This window comes from Stegostoma tigrinum, chromosome 2 (assembly GCF_030684315.1).
Source record: "Stegostoma tigrinum isolate sSteTig4 chromosome 2, sSteTig4.hap1, whole genome shotgun sequence".
Lineage (NCBI taxonomy): Eukaryota > Metazoa > Chordata > Chondrichthyes > Orectolobiformes > Stegostomatidae > Stegostoma > Stegostoma tigrinum.
Genome location: NC_081355.1, coordinates 73,991,003 through 74,011,827, shown reverse-complemented (window position 1 = coordinate 74,011,827; position 20,825 = coordinate 73,991,003). Strand labels below are relative to the sequence as shown.

Sequence of the window (20,825 nt, the reverse complement as noted above, 5' to 3'; positions counted from 1 at the left end):
TGTTGGATATTGGTTTGGCTCACTCAGATAACCTAGAATGAATAAAATTGCCAGAAGACACTCTAGCCCTAGAAAACTGTGCTGGCTGATCAATAGGATGCCTTGCTCTGAAGAATTACATGGTGTTTTCTGGTTAAACACCAGTAAACTTGTTGCTCTCTGTCAATCTGTGCCGAAGCTCTAAAATCTTAAGTGACTGGATCCATGGGCAGACAGAAACCCAGTGTAGGTTTTGTCATAGTTTACTCTCTTAAATTAAAAGATTTCTGCAAATGTCAGACAGATGGCTATAAAAGCCTCCTTCTCATGTGAAGGGGACAATTAGTTAATTAATAGTAATCTGTGTGGACCAATAAAAGAATTGCACTTGCTTTACTTGTAAGTCGAGGAGTAAATTTGAGATCAAGATTACATTACCTTTGCCTCATTTTCTTCCACTTCAGTTTCAATCTCATTACCACCTCTCGTACTTGATTTATTAGAAAGTGTGCGCTTGTGGAGAAGATTTTCAGTTTCATTCTGCTCTTCGCCATTTTCTGTTTTCTTGATTTCTTCCTCTGTGCTTTTAAAAGACTTTAGATATAGCAAACAATAAATAGTTTATTGCAACTAATTGCAAAATAACCTTACTATCTGACAGATTAAATTGAGTGTCTTTTCTGCATAGAGATCATTCAAATAGTAACTTCGCAACAATTTCATCTCCACATGAGAATGATCCAAACATGAATCAATTACTGGACCGTTTTGATATTGTAATGGTTAGAAATACTAACTCCATCTTTTCACTTAACAGAAGGTGGAATTGATTTTGACTTTGAATGTCAGAAATCTAGAGTTTGCCAGTCTGTCATCCAAGTCATTTCGACCTTCACTCCACTAGTTTGGTTACTCACTGTAAATGTATACTCTCTATAAAACCTTCCAGTCCGCTGCACAAATATCACTCTTTAACTTGTAACTTCCTGCACAGTAATTAAAACATATTGATTCTCAGTTAACAATACAAGCACTATTTCAGTAATACACTCACATACAAACTTATCAATTAGGACCAGGGGTCCTTTGGCCATTTTGAGCCTGTTCCACTATTTAATAAAATCATGCTCAATTTGATTGTAACTTTATTTCCACTACCCCTGATGATCTTACACTCCCTTGCTTACGAAGATTCTATCTATCTGTGGCTTAAAAATTTTGCTTCCACCACCCCTTGAGAAAGAAAGTTCCAAACATTCATGACACTCTGACAGGAAAAGTAACGTTCTCCTTATCTCTGTCTTAAATTAACCTCATGTTTTAATGATGACCTCATGTTCTAGACTCTCCCACAAGACGAAACATCTTTCCCACATACGCCCAGACATCCAAGATCTCTGAGGATTTCATATGTTCCAATCAAGCTGACTCTCACTCTAAACTGCAGCAGATTCAAGCCAAGCCTGTCAACCATTCTTCATAAGTCAACTCATCTATTCCAGTTATTAGTCCAGTAAAGCTTCTCTGAACCATTTCCACTGCATTTCCACCTGCCCTTAAATAAGGAGGCCAATGCCAACACAGAACCAGATGTATGGTATATCAGTTCAGCAAACTCTCACCAATTAAATAAAATTTTATCTTTGCTGCAAAAATTGATAATTTTACATTTTCTCACATTTTACTTCATTTGCCAGATTCTTGCCCATTCACTCAGCCTTCCTACATCCATTTGTAGCAACCTCCTGTCCTTTTTACAACTCATTAAATCTAACCAATAATCTGTGTCCTGTTAGCTAACCATCTGTGATCCATGCCAATATAACACCCTCTACACTATAAGCCTTTATTCTCTTCAGTAACCTTTGATGAGGTACCTTATCAAATGCCTTATGGAATTCGAAATACATTATATCTACTAATTCCCCTTTGTCCAGTGCATGTCTTACTTCTCCAAAGAACTCTATTAAATTGATTAAATACGATTTCACTTTCACAAAATGTTGTTGACTCTATCTAGTTACCTAAAAAGTTTCTATTTGCCCTGCCATAACATCTTTAGTAATGGGTTCTAACATTTTCCCTAATACAATTGTTATGCTAAATGGCCTGTTTAATATTTTATGTATTTATGCTTTTTTGATTAAAAGAGTTGCATTTGCTATCATCCAACTGGAGCAAATTTTGGAAAATTAGAAGCAATATATCACCTTACTCACTAGTCATAACTTCTTTTTAAGAACCAAGGATGATGTCCATCAGGACCTAGGGACTTGTGAACACACAGCTCCAACAGTTTGCTCAGTTCCAGTTGCCTGGCAAATATAACCTTCTTTAGTTCCTTCCCCCTCCCATTTCCTGAATTAACAATGTTTTTGGGATGTTGCTTGCATCATTTACAATTAAGACAATGCAAAATATCTCTTTTATTTATCTGCTATTTCCTTACTTTCCATTATTAATTCCTCAGACTCACTTTCAACAGAGCCAATGTTCATTTTGTTAACTTCTCTCCTTTTTAACAATTTATAGAAATGCTTGTACTTAAATTTTTCACTTTTTGTTGATTTTTTAGTACCTTTGTTTTAATTATTCTATACAATTTTTTGAGCTGTCACACATCTTTTCAAAATGTATGCTTTTTCTTTATTTTTCAGATTACCTTTAACTATTTCGTTAACAATCAATGGTGGGTTCACCCCTTAGATGTTTTTTCTTCCATTTTGGAATGCATCTATCATGAATATCCTGAAAAATGCCTTTAAATTTCTGATCAGAGATAATGGGAACTGCAGATGCTGGAGAATCTGAGATAACAAAGTGTGAAGCTGGATGAACACAGCAGGCTGAGCAGCATCTCAGGAGGACAAAAGCCGATGTTTCGGGCCTAGACCCTTCATCAGAAAGGGTCTTTCTGACGAAGGGTCCAGGGCCGAAACGTCAGCTTTTGTGCTCCTAAGATGCTGCTTGGCCTGCTGCGTTCATCCAGCTCCACACTTTGTTATCTCTTTAAATTTCTGACATTAAACTTCTTCTCTATTGACTTATCCCATAATCTAATTTGTCAGTTCAATTTAGCCTGCTCTACTAACATGGCCTTAAGTTTTGAATCCCAGTCTTGGATATTATTCTCTTCCTCAAATTGAATGTAAAATTTAGTCATATTATTATTGCTGCAATTTCAAGGAGTCCTCATTATTTAGTTATTAGTTATTCCTTTCTCACTGCACAATCGATTAATTTTGATTTCTCTGAATCAGGCTGCCAAATTGCCAGCTTTGGGATGAACTACGGCTGCATCCATTAGTAATGGAAATAATTCTACAGAAACATAATTTATTTAACTTGGTGTTAATTTGAATTCAAGTAAAATAGTAAAGGACTCGAACCCATTTATGTCCAATAATTATTTTTCTGCATCCTATTCCAGTATATGCATGTTCTAATTTTCACCATCACCAGGAAAATTTGATGCCAGATAATTATTTAATATCTGTGTCACAGTTTGATTTTTCACAACAGATTAATTTTATCCAAGCTCTTATTTCTTTTTAAATATACTTTTTATAAAACTTCATTATTTTATTGGATAGTATATTTAAATGTTGACTCTCATCTAATTTCTAATCTCCCTTTTTATTGCCATTCAGATTTTCTATTCTGCTAATTTTGTGTTGTTATCTCTAATACTCACTTAAAAAAGGAGCAATAGTAGACGATCCAGCATCTTCACTGCCCTTTGCCATTCAATACAACTGTGTCAGATCTTCAGCCTCCATTCTGTTTTTTCCCTGCTCCCCATTTTCTTTGCTTTCCTGGGAGACCATTGAAATTATCTTAAATATCCCCAAATTTGGAGCATCAACAACCTTCTTGAGTAGAGAATCCAAAGACCTTTTCAGTGAGGAACTTTCTCCTCATCTCAGTCCTAAATATTTATAGCGTGTATTACCTGCGATTTCCATCCTATCAAAAAACACATCATTCTGGGAGAAATTTGGCACTTCACTTGTGAAAAGCTAACAAGACGAAGCAAGATGGTCTTGACGAACACCTCACCTAATTCTACTACTCATCTGCACACAATGCACTTCATTTAGAGCCTGACAAGATTCCATGCTCTTCTGTGTAAAGCCCTTTCAAAATCTTGCGTATTTTACAGCAATCATGCCTCAGTAGTTAAACCAGAGAACTTCACTCAGCCCGTCATCATTGGACAACCCTTTCATTCCAACAATCAACCTAGTGAATTTTTGTTGTATGGCCCCCAAGCTAAGTATAACCGTCCTTTCAATATGGTGGCCAAAACTGTGCACGATATTCCAGATGTGATCTCAGCAAAGTTCCAGACAATTGTACCAAGACATTTTCATTCTTACCATTTAGAAGCCTTTTGAATACAGTCAACATGCCACTTGCCTCCTAATTGCTTGTTACACCAGCATGCTAAATTTCTGTGTTCCTTGCAAGAAGATAATCCGGTAACTCCTATTTTTCTATTCTTATTACCAAAATGAACAGTCTTATACTACCCCTCTTTATGCTCAATATGTCACCATTTTTCTCACTCAGTTAACCTGCCTATTTTCCTGTGCAGCCCCTCACAGCTTATATTATCAGTGAAATAGAGAAGAGAGGGAGTTAATATTAATGGAGTTAAAATTAAGGTTTATGCATGTCTTGAAGTAAGTGCTGGGGTTGTGCTTGATTCTCTTCCTGGCATGATGGGATAGTATGATTTTGGGCATGTTTGCTTAGCAGTTGAAACAATACCAGCCCGTACAAACTTTGTATACATTACTACATAGAGAAAGGAGCAAAGGGAATCTGAAGCCCATTAAAGATGATTGAATCACAATGGAAATCAATAGACTCAAGACTGAACATCGAGATAACATCAGCCCATATGATGTTGAAAACTGTAAATATACGCTGTAAACCATATTATTGAGAAGTTCTATCTGTAACCCTTCAATAATCTATAATGAAATATTTGCTTCCTGACTCTCACTTGAGAGGAATTATTGTTCTCTGCAAACCTTGCTACTTCTCCATCTAAGTCAGTAAGATAGATATGAAATATTTAATGTTTCAACACTTACCTTGCAACCTGCTAAAATGTGTTCTTAATCCTTACTTTCTGCTTCCTGCCCATTAAACCCTTTCTATTTTTAAAAATTTCTGTCATGCGATATGGGTGTCACTGGCTGAGCCAGCATTTATGCCCATCCCCAATTTCCCCTCGAGAAGGTGATGGTGAACTGTCATCTTGAATTGCTGCAGTTCATGTGCTGTAGGTAGACCCACATTGCTCTTAGGGAAGGAATTCTGTTCAGTACCATATATGCTAATATCTAACAACCAATGTCATGGTTACCAACTTGATTTGGGATGTTTTCAGGGTTCATATTAATATTGCATTCTCTGATACAATGAAAACCAATTGATCTAAAATGGAAACTTAGATGTATTTCTTAATTCATGGCTGTATATGGATGTTGCTGTTAAAAACAACATTTATTGCCTATATGTAATTAGTCTTTTGAAAGGATATTGAGCTGTCTTCTTTACTGTCACTGTCATTTTCTTTTTCACTATCCATACGTGGGATGTGGTCATTGCTGGCAACGCCACTATTTATTGCCCATCTCTAGTTTCCCTTGAGCAAAATATTGGCAACAGCTTTTCCAGAATGCTGCTGGTCAGGAAATGCCAGGATTCTAAAATGCATTCTTACTTTGTACGTTTAAATCTACTTCAAAAACTCATGATTCTCTCGATTTGTGATCGATTCATGGTAAGTGAATTTTCACAGTGTTCCCAAAATCAAAAGCTTACAGTGTCCGAAGTCATTATTTTTCCTTGAATAATTTACATTCAGGAAAGGTGAGGTTTAAAGTGTCTAATCCCTGCTAGTCGGTGTGGGGCTCACTGTAACTAGCTGACTTGTGCATATTCATTAGATGCATCAAGTCAAATGCATGGTGCTGCTTATTTAAATGCTAGTTGCATGTTGTCAGTACAACCCATAATCATGCAATGCATGCATCAGCTGGGAGTTCAAGATAATGAGGAGTCAGTACTACTTAAAGACAGCCCAAATCTCATAACAGGAGGTGCATTGAGGCAGCGAGAAAATAAGTTGTTTATTTATGAAAGAGTGAATCTTGCTGGGATATTTTGGAGGAATATCTGATGATACATGAAAGTAAGCACTGATGTTTTCTGACAGTGCACTGAACTGGGGGATGAGGAGAGAACTACTGACTTTTTGAATCCAGAGCAGACATGAAACCGTCCAGACAAATGCTCAGGAAGCAGGGGAAAGAAAGAAGGGTGGAGATGTTTGTAGGGAGGGTTGCTCTAAGATAATAGATGAAGTAGAGGAAGAAATGTAAAAGTATGGTGTGAGTTATAAAAGTGAGTTTGTTCATTTTTAACTGATAACTGCCTTATCCACTACTTAAATCATTACACCTACATCAATCTCTGTCAATTGGCAGCTACCCCTTTGATTCATGTGCTCCGTCTCATCACATACTTAGCCACGCTTCAGCTCACCCACTCTGGCAACTGCTCAGTATTAACACCCATAAGCAATACTGTCCATGTTCTACTTTTTGGCCACATTTGTCGTGAGAGCAATTGTCAAATTTAGTGGACTGTTATGATGTGAAGATTATCCTTATTATAAGTAAGGAAACAGATTTGTTCTGTGAAAATGGTTGTCTAACATGGCATCCTGCAATGTTCTGGTCCTCCTTTTCCTGCCATTTCCAGCAACCCTGTCCTGCTCTGCATAACTTCTATTTATTGCCTCAGTCATGCACAATTTCCAAAGGAAGCCCTGAAAGGCCACACATACCGAGTAGAAATCTGTTTCGGCACAAGCTTTTAAATGAATAGAAAAGTATTTCAGCACAAGCCACACCTTATACAGTGGACATTCAAAATGTAGCCCATTGTAGGAAAGCTCCAAAAGTACATATAATTACATCAGCAGCAAAAAATAGTTTGTATGTAGTTTATGACCCCTTTGAGAGCCCTCATTCTAGTCAAAGTTGCACTCAGCTATATGAAGTTAAAACTGGATTGTGTGTTTTGAAATTGGCAGTGATGGCATCAATCCAGCTTTGTGTGTTGGTTTGTGTCATGATCTACCTGCTTTGCATGCTGATACCAGTTAGCTGAGCATCAAGGTGCCTTCTGATACATCTCTTATGTAAATCACAGATTCTATTTTAATTCATTCAGTGGTTATGGTGCACCAGATATTGGGTAGTGTGTGGCCCAAGTCATTCCTCACCATTCACTATGCTGATGTGGTATGGTCTCATGGCCATGATTCATGCCAATATGATATCAAACACATGAATCACCATAGTAACAATATATACATAACTCTATTGAGGGGATACTATACACATAAATCAGAACAAATTAATATTGTGGATGCAAATCACACTGTAGTGTTAATATATCTTGCGATGAAAACTGTAACAATATTGTAACTTCACAGTATTGTCCCAACTGACTCATACAGGAGCTCCATTTTTACCACAATTAATACTGCCCCAAAACTAAACACTAATGTGAAATCAAACTTTATAATTAAATTACTTTAATTGAAACACAATAATACATAAATAACATATAATTAAAGTACTTAAATATAAATAATATAATGTCAGAAGGAGAAAAATGAAAAAAAAATGAAAAGTTTTCAGTCCTCCTTCATGCATCACATAATAAACTATTTGCTTTTCTGGTGAAGGGTCTAGGCCCGAAACGTCAGCTTTTGTGCTCCTGAGATGCTGCTTGGCCTGCTGTGTTCATCCAGCTTCACACTTTGTTATCTCTGCTAACAACATGTTGCCTTATGGAAAAATGTTCTGTAGACTCTCTTGTTATTATGAAGATAAGATAGCACTTGTGTTTTTCAGTTACATTTATTAAAATTTCATATTGAAATATCCCCCAATAAAGAATAAGGTACCTGTGCCAATACAAGTGAATGGTAAACTCCATTTTGCTGCATCAATTCTGCATGCGTCCCCTGTTCCACTAAAACACCATTCTGAAAGCTTGCTATCATGTCTGCAGTCCTGATTGTTGACAGACGATGAGCAATCAAAATCGTAGTACGACCTTTACTTGCCTGTGGAAATTAAAGAAGGACCTCTGGTGACGGGTTGTTAGTTTTTCAAGTGTTATTAGTTACTTATGTAAGAATTTATGGTTTGATATCAAAAATAACTTGGACAAGAAAAAACAGGCACTCAAATCATTGTGTTAGGGTGATTTCTCCAGGGGTCGATAGTTGAATCTCAATTGGCTGGATGGCTGATTTGCAATGCAGAATGATACCAACACCGTGAGTTCAATTCCTGCACCAGATTAAGTTACAATGAAGGACTCTCCTTCTCAGCCTCTCCCCTCGCATGAGGTATGGTGATCATCAGCTTAAACCACCATCAGTCATCTCTCTCTAATGAGAGAGCAGCCCTATAGTTTGGAAAGATTATGGTGATATTTACCCCCCAAAGTAGATTTAGACAACTTCCCATGTCTAGAAATGCACAAGGCAGACTAAATTACAGGCATACAGGCCATTATCTGTGGTTTGCCTTTTCCTGAAATAGGTCACTAATTTGAAGTCAGAGGCTACAGCTTGAGGAGCACCACTCCACACCAAAAGCATCACCATGACTGACCCACGGACTCTTCTGCTCTTACTGCCTGCTATATCTCTGTTGTAAGAATTTACAAGTTGACAGGCAACCTATTTGGTGACTTATGAAAGCAATTTTCAAGGCAATCACGTCCTGCAGGGCAATTCAAACCTAAAGCCTCTATCTCAGAGACATCAATACTACCCTGGGTGCCAGAAGACCTCAGAGTAAATAGGGCAAAATAAAATACTTCTGATTCTATACCAACCATATCTAGAAAGCACAAAGAATCAAGAATACCTCAGTAAAACTCTGTAAATCAGTGACTTTCTGCCATTCCCAAACAATTCCATTGCAGGGAGTTAAAGGGAGGGAAATGTTGTAAACAACATATGGAAGGTACACTGTGCAATTGATATTTCCCTGTTTTTATTGTGATATTTTGCCTTGTGTTTTCACAATGTTTACAAAGTAATTTTTCAGTTATTTTCAGCACACATTAACTATTCCCTACAACTACTTATTGCAGAGTAGATATCAATCACCGTATAATCTGCAGATGCATAATCACAATTATCTTGTTTCTTTTGCTTTAAAAAAATGTCTGAGAACTAAAATCAAATGTACCTTATCCAAAGCTGCTTGAACGACAGCTTCACTCTCTGTGTCCAGAGCTGAAGTAGCTTCATCTAACAAAAGGATCTTGGGATTACGCACCAGAGCCCGGGCAATTGCAATTCTTTGTTTCTGCCCTCCACTCAGTTGTGTACCTCTCTGCCCAACAAGACTATTGAATTTCTGCAATAAAACACAAAATAGAGAGTCTTCACTGGAGACAAACAGAATCAGGATTTTTTTGTTTCATTTGGTTAGCTCTTGAAAAACAGCAGTGTCATTGAGGCACAACTGTTGAAAAATAACAATGCATTGTGGTAACTGCTTGCACAAGTGATCAATCTGCAAACGAATTTCACCTAAATTCTTCAATTCAGGCACATTGTCATCGTGAGATAATAATAACTGCCAATGCTGGAGTCAGAGATAACATAGTGTGGAGCTGGAGGAACACAGCAGGCCAGGTAGCATCAGAGGAGCAGGAAAGCTGATGTTTTGGGTCACGACCCTTCTTCAGAAATGGGGCTGAAGAAGGGTGGGTCCCGAGCTGAAACATCAGCTTTCCTGCTTCTCTGATACTGTCTGGCCTGCTGTGTTCCTCCAGCTCCACACTGAGTTACATTGCTATAGCAGTTATGCTAAACAGACACCATACATTTCCCCAAAGGGAAGACAAACAATCCCTTAATTATTGTGTATCCTTGTGGTACAGTGAGTGATGCTGGTGGAACAAAGGCCAAAAAGGGGAAAAGGTGTCGCTTAAAAAGATCTTATTCTTTCTTTTTCCTCATTGCCTCTTTCTGTCTAAAAAACTTCATTGTTCCTTTCTGTGAAATAACATCTACTCTGTTTAAGTTCTAACATTGTTTATATCTCCCACCTCCATATTTTCCCAAGCAAATTTTCCTAATGCAAAGTAGTGATGAGGACAGTTTATGGTTCCACCTGCAGAGTTTTAAATTTGTTAATAAATTCAGTTTGAAAATACATGATCATGGCTTCATAGCAGTGGCAGATCAGGACCTCCCTCAGATCAGCAGTCTGTATGGCTCAGTTCAGTAAAATTTCAGGCATGAGGCAATTTCTAGACAATGGATCAGCAGTGGCCCCAGCATGGGTATTGTTGTGGTGCCCTATAGGTGGAAGGGCAAGAATTACAACAGAGAGCATACACTTAATCCAGAGCTAGTAGGTATGACAGGAGATGTATCACCGCAATAAAGCATGGGATATTTCTGGAACTTCAGTGACCTTATAGTAGCCTCTGTTCATGGGAATTCTGGTAGATGACAGATATTACCCAGTTTGGGCTTTATTTCTGACATCAGGATATACAAGTTATATGTCACAGAGTAATACAGCATAGAAACAGGCCCTTCAGCCTAAACTAGTCCATGCTGACCATGGTGTCAACTCACAGTTCCAATTGCCTGCATTTGTTCCATATCCCTCTAAATTCTTCCCATCCATGTAACTATCTCAATGTTTTTTAAATGCTGCTATTGTACCTGCCTCAACCACTTTCCTGGCAGCTCACTCCATATGCTCACCACTCTCTGCATGAAGTAGTTGCCCCTCAGGTCCTCCTTAAATCTTGCTCCTTTCACCTTAGATCTATGCCCTCTAATTTCAATTCCCTATCCCTGGGAAAAAAGACTATATGCATTCATCAGATTTCACTGATGTTTTCCTGCCATATTGCATCCTACACAAACAATAAATTGTTCAAAATCCCAGCATCCATCTTCCACCTTACATAAAGTTTTCTTGCCTAGTGCTCCTTTCACTGCTAACAACCGTTGCTCCTTGTTCATGGGCATCTGGAATGCAAAACCCTCTACATTGTTGTTACAAATCCTTCCATAGTGCCACTTCTCAGTTGGCATCTTCCGGGCCCAGAGGTAGGAAAGGAATTTAATTAGGCAGGAGGTGACACCAGAACCCTGCTTGTAAAAATCTTAAATTTATTAAGTTTGTCAGTGGAAGAGTTTCACACTGGCTCAAGTCCTGTTAACAGTCCCATTTCTTGTTTCCTGCCTCTGTGGGGAAAATTCAGTCCCACAAATAATGTAGTGCATATGTCACAATGAAAGAATGCTTGAATACTAAGCCTGCAGGTTCCACGGATTCGAAATATGTACAAAATCTAGTCCAGCAAATAGGCTTTTCTTATTAGCACAGACTTGGGCCAGAAAAGATCATAGAATCCCTACCATGTGGAAACAGGCCCTTCGGCCCAAAAAGTCCACACCGACCCTCAGAGCACACCACCCAGACCCATCCCCCTAATCTACACATCCCTGAACACTATGGGAAATTTAGCATGGCCAATCTACCTAGCATGCACACCTTTGGACTGTGGGAGGAAACCAGAGCACCCGGAGGAAACCCACACAGTCACAGGGAGAATGTGCAAACTCCACACAGTCACCTGAGGGTGGAGTCAAACCAGGTCCCTGGCGCTGTGAGGCATCAGTGCTAACCACTAAGCTACTTTGCCACCAGATTGACTCACTTTCAAATAGTGCAATGGATATTTTGACCATATTATCTGCTTAAAATAAACTCATATTGATTAACTTGGTTTTCTCTTTATAGTTCCAAATAAGGATCCTATCACTGGTTGAGATATAAAGGAGACACCGGCTTTATGGAAAAGTAATTGGCAAACAGTTGCATTGTCACGGTCATTGCCATTTTGCCAGATGCAATGAAACAGCAATTAGTTTTGTTGTGCCTTGTTCAATTACATCATAAGCACAGAATAATCAAACCTTTATCAGTTATGCTTGGATGAGGAGATCATCCTTTTGAAGATTGAAACCTTTACATACATCAGGAAGTTTCATGATGAAATCATAAGCATTTGCTTCTTTTGTAGCCATCTCAATTTCTGCATCTGTAACATCTTCACATCCAAATCGTATGTTTTCAGCAATGGTTGTAGCAAAAAGTACAGGCTCTTGACTGACCACGCCAATGAACTTTCGAAAATGCCTGATATTTAGTGACCGTATGTCATGGCCATCAACTGTAATCTGGCAATAGAAAAGATATTTTCTACATTGTAATATAAAACAGATTACACATTCCTACAACAGAATTGCTTATCTAAGTTTAGGAATATTTATCGCATCGGGTAAAGTAACAATGTATGTGAGATAATGGGAGCTGCAAATGCTGGAGAATCCGAGATAACAAGGTATGGAGCTGGATGAACACAGCTGGCCAAGCAGCATCTTAGGAGCACAAAAGCTGATATTTGGGCCTAGACCCTTCCGTTTGATTAGAAAACAACCTGACATTGGGAATCAAGATGCGGAAGATTTGCTGTTATTCAAGTATCAAGATAGATCTAAAGTTAATCAGCACAAAGGTAACTGCAATGCTATTCATTAATTAGGCCTGTTCCTGTACTGAATGTTCTTTGCTCTGTTATTCCTTTGGGACACTGAACTATATCATTTTTGGAACAAATCCAAGTATGTAAGATGTTGACCTTTGATATTTATAGGTAGCACAAGCTTCAAAGGCAAAGATGCTGACGAAGGTAATACGTTGATCATTTGCACACTGTGGCAGTGAAGAATGTCTCAGTTGTATTATGTCCAAGGAGAAGCCAGGTGCTTTCTCATCGTCCCGGATCAGAGTGAGGGGGAACAGAATCTCAATAACAAGTTGGTAGTGCAGTTTATATGTCCCATGCAGTGCCATTCTTATGAGGGCTGATTGCTAGGCTGTACCCATAAAAGTCAAATCAGATAATTTGGCCCTGCCCTTCACAAAACAGTTCAATGTCCCTACGGAAAAATCAGCCAAGAGCAACCAAAGTGGAATATCACAGTTTTTAAAAATGTTTTTCGAATACTTTTGTGTGCTGATAGCAATAATTTTGATCATGGGTCAAACATGGGTCAGAATGGTGTCAAGAGATAGTTAATTGAGAGCAATGAGGGTATTCAATTTCATGTTGGTGTGGAGGCTAACAAGCTGCAATTAAAACTTTACTGGGACCTATGATATGGGGTGGTTGAAAGATCCTAGAATTCCTACAGTGTGGAAACAGGCCCTTCAGCCCAACAAGTCCATATCAGCCCTCTGAACAGCATCCCATCCATACCAATCCCCCACCCCTTTATCCTGTAACCCACCTAATCTATATATCCCTGAACACTATGGGCAATTTAACATGGTCAATCCTGCACATCTTTGGACTGTGGGAGAAAACCAGGGCATCCAATAGAAACAGGGAGAACATGCAAACTCCGCACAGACAGTCACCCAAGTCAGGGATTGAACCCAGGTCCCTGGCACTATGAAGCAGCAGTGCTAACCACTCAGCCACTGTGCTGCCCAAGCAGGGGCAGGGTGAAGAGTGGGGGATTTGTTTTATTTAGTCATGGCGTGTGGGTATCACTGATTGGGCATTATCCTTGAGCGGGTGACGATCAACTATCTCTTGAACTGCTGCAGTTCATGCCCTGTAGGTAAACCTACAATGCATTTGGGAGGAAATTCTAGGAAATTAATACCCTGCAACACTGAAGGAATGGCAGTATATTCCAAGTCAGAATGGTGAGTGGCTTGGAGGGAAACTTGCACGTAGTGGTGTTCCCATGTATTTGCTGCCCTTGTCCTTCGAAATGGAGATGGCCAAAGGTTTAAAAGGTGCTGTCATGTATCTGCTGCCCTTGTCCTTCTAAATGGAGATGGCCATAGGTTTAAAAGGTGCTGTTCTTGGAGCTTTGGAGCATTTTTGAAGTGCATTTTGTAGGTGATATACATGGCTGCTCCTGAGCATCAGTGGTAGAGGAGCTGGAAGTTTGTGGATGTGATGCCAATCAAGTCCTGGATGGTATCAAGCTTCTTAAGTGTTGTTCGAGCCGCAATCATCCAGGCAAGTGAATGTGAAATGTGACCAGTCAAAACTAGCAGCACCAAGAGCCATCAATCCTATAACTTTTACACAGTGCACGCAAGGCTCAAGCAACTATTTAGGACAATTGGTTACTTTGTTAATCCATTTCAGGTTATGTTTGAGTTAAATGGTTCACAGTCCATTTGGAGAACAGAGATTATCCAGTTTCTCACCGATCCTTCCTGGAGATCGTAGTATCTCTGCAACAACTGAATGGTTGTACTTTTTCCACAGCCGCTGCTACCAACCAGAGCTAATGTCTGTCCGCTGTTAATTTTCAAATTCAGGCCTCTTAAAACCTATAGAAATATTCAAAGCAGTCAATAAAAGTTTAACAATGCTTTATCCTGAAAATATTAGCAATGCGTCGGAACTTTCAATTTCAATGCATTGCTGATGGACTAAAGTGATTTATGGTAGCATGATATTCAATTAAAAACCATTGATAAATAAAATATTCTAAACAGCCCAGGAGCCTAGATGTTACAGCAAAAGCTCATGTCGAAATTTTCGTGGAGCATTCAAGAGGGCGGATGTTGAATGGAAGTTTCAGGCTTTCTGTGGCATTTCCAGGATTGGACCTTATCAAAGAATTAATGAAGCAGCATAACTGCCATCTCAAGATTGATTTCTTGGTGTAATAGTTGGTGTAAATGTTTTCGGTCAGCTCAATTTTATAAGGTGCTTGTGTGATATGTTAAAGGATTTAGCCTGCATTTTCACCTTCAAGATGGGAGGCTCAAATTAGGAAATTTGTGAACTCTACAGACCTACTAAAGACTTCTGATCCTGCACCAGTGAAATGTGGCGAGTGACAATCCTCCTTCGGGGGAGTGATAACATTTTTCATAAAACTACAAATGCAGAATTCTAAGTGAAAGTTAAAAAAATGCGCTGGAGATGTACATACAGTCAGTCAGCACATCTAAAGAGGGTTATGTAAAGAGTTCAATGTTTTGGATCACCAGCTTCTTCTCTTTACAGACAGTGACCTATATTTTGTTTTGAACAATTTTATGTTTTTGTTTTTGATGACTGTACATGGATACAGTAAGATTTTTAAAAGAGAGGAAAGGCAAAACTAATTCTAATGATCCAGCCACAAAGGAATTACGTTTTGGGCATGTTCCAGCTTCAATCATTGGTCTTTGCAACTGTCGAAATGGTAATGTTTATGTTACAACTTGTTCAAAGGAAGTGTCCAAACTCCCCAAGTTGTTGCCTGGCCAATGACTGTAGTATGGTGGCTCAGTAGTTAGCACTGCTGCCTCACAGGGCCAGGGACTTGGGTTTGAATCCAGCCCTGGGTGATAGTGTGGAGTTTGCATGTTCTCCTCATTTCTGTGTAGGTTTCCTCTCACAGTCCAGAGAGGTGCAGATAAAATGTATTGGCTATGGGAAATTGCCCATGGTGTGCAGGCTAAGTGGATTAACCTGGGGGGATGGGGTGGGGTGGGGTCTTGGTAGGATGCTGTGCAGAGGTTTGATGCAGACTCGATGGACTGAATAATCTCTTTCTGCCCTGTAGGGATTCTATGGTGTTTTTTTTGAGAATAGCACTTGTGTGAACTGCATCACTCTCATGGACAAATAGTCATTCTAACGGCTAAATTTGTGGAAACTAAGAAATCAAGTTAGCTGCATACAAACAGTTAAGACTGGAAAAACATTTCAGGCACAGAGTAAACTTTTATAATGTAAGTAACAAAGTATGAACAACTGAATACTTCCTTGCTTAATTCTTACCTTAAAATAGTAATTTTAGCAATCTTCTGGGTCCTGCTGTGTTATTTTTAACAGACCAGTCTACCAATATACATAAAAACTGAGGGTTCTGCGGAAGGATCACCAGACCCAAAACTTTAACTCTTCTTTCTCCTCCACAGATGCTACCAGACCTGCTGAGCTTTTCTGCAGCTTTGTTTTTGTAGCTTAAAATCATAGAATTATAAAACACTAGAGGCCATGTGATATATTGAATCTGTACCAACCCTCTGAAGAACATCCTACACAAACTCACCCACCCATCCCTACCTATCCATGTAACCTTGCATTTTCCATGGGTAATCCACCTAACCTATACTGTGCTGCACACTATGGGCGATTTAACATGGCCCATGGTTCAGTGAAGCCCTTTAGGGAAAGAAATCTGTCAGCTTCATCTGGTCTGGCTTACATGTGATCCCAGACCCACAGCAGTGTTGCTGACTCTTAACTGCCCACAGGGCAATTAGGGATGGGCGAATAATGCTGGCCTAGCCAGAGGTGCTCACATCCTGTGTGTGAAAAAAATCCACCTAACCTGCATATATTTGTTTAACGTAAGTATTCACTCTGTCTATTAATGAAGCCAAGTGTTTTGCAAGGACTGGCTATTGCAATGATACCACAATGGGGCAACACAATAAGGTAGGCATCAAAAGTTACCTCAGCCAGCACAGGGATCAAACCTATGGAATTGGCATGATGAGATGGTGCTTGGCCTGCTGTGTTCATCCGGCTCCACACCTTGTTATCTTGGATTCTCCAGCATCTGCAGTTCCCGTTATCTCTGATACAATTTTAACCCCACTATGAAGCCTCTTCTAAGGATGCCTAACCTGAAGAAGTTACCCGCCTCCCTCCGGATAAACCTCAGGCGATCTCTCTCCCACTGCAACTCTCTTGTAATCTCCTCGGCCTTGAAACTACTTGACCACGTCCTGAAGCAAACCAGGTACTACAGCCACATCACCTTTCTTGGTGCTTGCTTACGGAACCTTTTTCTGACGAAGGGTCTAGGCCTAAAACGTTACCTTTCCTGCTCCTAAGATGCTGCTTGGTTTGCTGTGTTCATCCAGCTCCACACTTTGTTATCTCTGTTGGCATGATAACGCAGCACACTCTAACCAACTGGTCCTTGCATAATTTGTTTTAAATATGGAGAAACTTAAACAGTTCAAATATTAGAAATGCATTAAAATCAGAAATACTCAACATACTTTTTTTCATCTGAGGTTCGTTGTAAGTATGAAAAGAAAATTCTGATACCTTTACGTCTGGTCTTGATGGATAATTAAAATGCACATTCTTAAATTCCACTATTCCTTTAATTTGATCAGGCTTATATCCTTCTTCTGAGAAACCATCTATGGCAGATTTCTTAAAAGGGAAACCAAAACAAAGATGATCATATAATGTCTGAAGGCAGAGAATAAGTCTTAAAAATTATATTGGAAAGGAATCGCAACCACTTAAGTTACAGGCTCTGAAATGAGTCTGTGGATTATTTGCAGCAAAACACTTAAACAGTCAGGAATTTTAGAGATTTATGCTTTAGCTTTTTAAAAAATATTAATTACACATTTTTGTAACATTATTTCCACAGCCTTAGCATTCTATCCTATTCAGTCTTTCCTCCCTTGTGTAAGCTTTTGGGCTTTTAAATTGAAGCTTGTTTTCCTCTTGTCACTGCTTCAGTTCATATGTATTTTCAACCTCTCGTCGGTGGTGTCCTTTGTTGTGAACCTTGGCCTTTTATTTCAAGGGCTTGGCCCTTTTTCACAGAACTAATGGAAAAGAACTACTTTCATTTACAAGCTAATAAAATGTGAGGCTGGATGAACACAGCAGGCCAAGCAGCATCTCAGGAGCACAAAAGCTGACGTTTCGGGCCTAGACCCTTCATCAGCTCTCTGATGAAGGGTCTAGGCCTGAAACGTCAGCTTTTGTGCTCCTGAGATGCTGCTTGGCCTGCTGTGTTCATCAGCCTCACATTTTATTATCTTGGAATTCTCCAGCATCTGCAGTTCCCATTATCTCTGATACTTTCATTTACATTTTTTTTCATCCAGGCAACTCTGCTACATTTTTCTTTGGCCTCAAGCTGGCACTGACCAACAAGCAGTATAATCACTTCGCCACTTTATTTTCTGTTTGAAGTGCAACTCACAACTTTCCCTTATTTTGTTCATTGAGAATAGTAGCTTAACAATCACATTTTGGACCTGGCCCTGTGATTTTAATGCTTCAAAATATTTTAACAATAATCTATGCTTTATTCATTTCTGGTTAACAAATGTCCTTGTTTTGATCTAGCTCAAGCACATTCAAGCAATAAAAAGTAACCTTTATTCCTATCCTTTTCTGTCTGCGTTTTAGTTAACCATTAATTATCTATTGACATATGATCATTACCGCTGTGAAAAATTAAGTTTTGAAAAATGAAAATTGTAGATTAGCTTTATTCTGTAAAGGATTCTTAATGTGCTAACTTTTCTGTGAGCTATTTCCACTTTGCAATGTTGACGGTGTCATCGTGGTTAGTTTGTTGGACAAGCGATGTAAAAGTCTAGACAATAATGCACAGCCTATGGTTGAGAATTTAGTTTGTCATTTCCCGGGATAAAGCACGGTAGATGTCATACACATCTTTCACAACAGAAGGAGTCTTCACACTATATAGTAAAGACTATTGTACAGGCACCTCGGGACCCCATCTGAGAAAGATCTCAGCCATACATTCTGTGATCAGTATTCTGAGCAGCTAGGCAGTCAACCCATCAATCCTTATACAGCCTGCTGAAAGGACCAATTTCGGGTGGTCCACAAGATTAATTCTTTGGACACTTTCTCCAGTTGTACCTTTTCCCAGCTACTATTGGTTCTGGAGAAGTGTCATCAGACTTGAAATGTTAACTGCTTTGTCTCCACAGATGTTGTCAAACCTGTTGAGTTTCTCCAGCAATTCCTCTTTCTCTTATAGCTATACTTCATGGCTTTAGGACAGAGTTGAATGTCGAACAATTCCACAACCCCCAGCCCCATCCCCATTCTGGATATTTGCAGTTATCCCTTTGCCTTTTCTTTGAACTACCCCATTATTAATTCTGAATTTTCTACCATTTTCCATTTTCAAAATCTAGTCATTTTGAGATATGGAGCAGGCATCTTCAATTGTAGGGTGCTTGTCAAACCACCCAAAACTTTGTTGGAGAACCTATTCTGCAGATCACAATAGCCCTGAAGCCGGTTTACTCTGAGTGGCATTCATTGGCTGGAGATGGGACGAGTGCTCCACATTTTGGAAGGAGGACCATCTCAGAATGCTAATGGCAAATCTGGTTGCTACAGTCCCAGCACTTTCAGTGGCAGCTTAATCTCCGACTTGTGGACCAGCTAAGTGCAAAGGTCTTTATACGAAGGAAGATCGAACATTGGGCAGGGAAATGGGGCAAGGGATTGGGGAGATGAAGGAGGGGTCGTGAAGAAGATGCCACGGACAAGATGAGGGTTCTAATCTCTGAGGGGTAGGGGGGCACCTTACCCTGAATTCCACACATCTGCCTTCAAACTGAGGCTGGCCAGAAAGTGACAATAAACTGGCTACTTTTGAGGGTAGGGAGAGCAGCAGGAAGGCTACCCAGTTAATCTGAACAGGCCTCCATCCTCCAGCCCCACTTACAAACTCACCGCAAAATTCTGTCCATGGCTCGAAGTAAATCACCATCTGATCAAGTACCTTTCTAATCCTCTCTGAAATGTCTCTGTAATCTCGAAAGTAATTCCATTGTTTCCCAGACTAGTCAAAACCACAAATTCACCACACTCCATCTATGGTTAAATCAGAACTTTGGTAATGGTGAATGGTAATCCTTTGAAGATCTGGGCAGTATTATTTGCACTTAGTCTGTGTACATGTCAGTGGGACTATTTGCAGGTCTGGTATCTGAATGACAGGAGGAAGCTTTTCTGTAGTTCCCGCCCAGATTCATGAAAGTAGCATTTTGCCTCTTGGTTCTTTGAATAGACAGAGAGGGTGAGTGGCATGAGATACTGGTTTTGTCAAAGCAAAGATTTATTAACTCCAGGGATTATGACAGCGGTTGAACGCAATATTTGAACCTGGATTTTCAAGGGTTCCGCAACTATAGGAGTGCAGGGGAGGCTGAGGAAGTCTGCACCTGGCTCTCACACTGTTAGTCGGTGTGATCTAGGGGTTATGTGACCTGAGGGGTTACAGTGAAGTAAGCTTTCTCAAGGATGGGAAGAAGAGAACCAGCAGGCAAGCTATGTGTGACAGTGACCAAGGAAATTTGGCATGAGAAGCGTAGTTCCTTCCACTGAGACAAAATGCACCAAGAGGATTCTAGGCTGCTAGAGGTCATCACAGTGGAATATTATAACATGTACGGGTGTCAAGCCTCAAACTGTGAATTTTCCAGCACTCATCTGCACTGTAACCTTCATGCAAGATTCCTTACATCTCCACTTTTCCCTAATTCAACAGGCACCTTTCCCCATCTAATCAATTATTACTTAGGCTATCTCAGTCCACTTCCCCCTTGTACCTATGCCTCATAATCACCTTCTTGAAATGGTATTTTTTTCTCTGCACACAACCAGTAGTGAACACTCATACTTGCCTGCTTTGGCAAGGAGGGTACACAATTTGGGAAAATGCAGAGACCTAGAATCTGTGATTGAAGAGAAGGAGGATAGTTTGTTGATCCTCCAGTTACAGATGCCTTATCTCCCATTAACAATGCAATTCCACCTTGCAGACTGGTGAAGTTAAGGCTTAAAGTATATCATAATGGGCTTCCTAATCATCTTAATTCATTATTTGAGCGATCAAGGGATTGTCCACTGCTCTCTAATCA

At 39.5% G+C, this 20,825-nt stretch overlaps 1 protein-coding gene across 11 annotated transcripts in view; it reads right to left on the bottom strand.

Annotated features, from left to right (window-relative positions):
- The window catches only part of LOC125462162 (ATP-dependent translocase ABCB1-like), a 105,949-nt gene that overhangs the window by 35,910 nt on the left and 49,214 nt on the right, over positions 1 to 20,825 (bottom strand). For 10 of the 11 annotated variants that reach the window (XR_009447221.1, XM_059654627.1, XM_048551825.2 and 7 more), the window contains 6 exons: positions 17,215 to 17,325; positions 14,358 to 14,483; positions 12,101 to 12,304; positions 9,279 to 9,449; positions 7,976 to 8,137; positions 418 to 573 (listed from right to left, as the gene is read on the bottom strand). Coding sequence is in view for 10 of the 11 variants with exons in the window: in XM_059654627.1 (XP_059510610.1) it covers positions 418 to 573; positions 7,976 to 8,137; positions 9,279 to 9,449; positions 12,101 to 12,304; positions 14,358 to 14,483; positions 17,215 to 17,325 (930 nt within the window). In the remaining variant the exon portion in view is untranslated. The remainder of the gene's footprint in view (positions 1 to 417; positions 574 to 7,975; positions 8,138 to 9,278; positions 9,450 to 12,100; positions 12,305 to 14,357; positions 14,484 to 17,214; positions 17,326 to 20,825) is intronic. The other variant, XM_059654634.1, reaches the window with a different exon arrangement.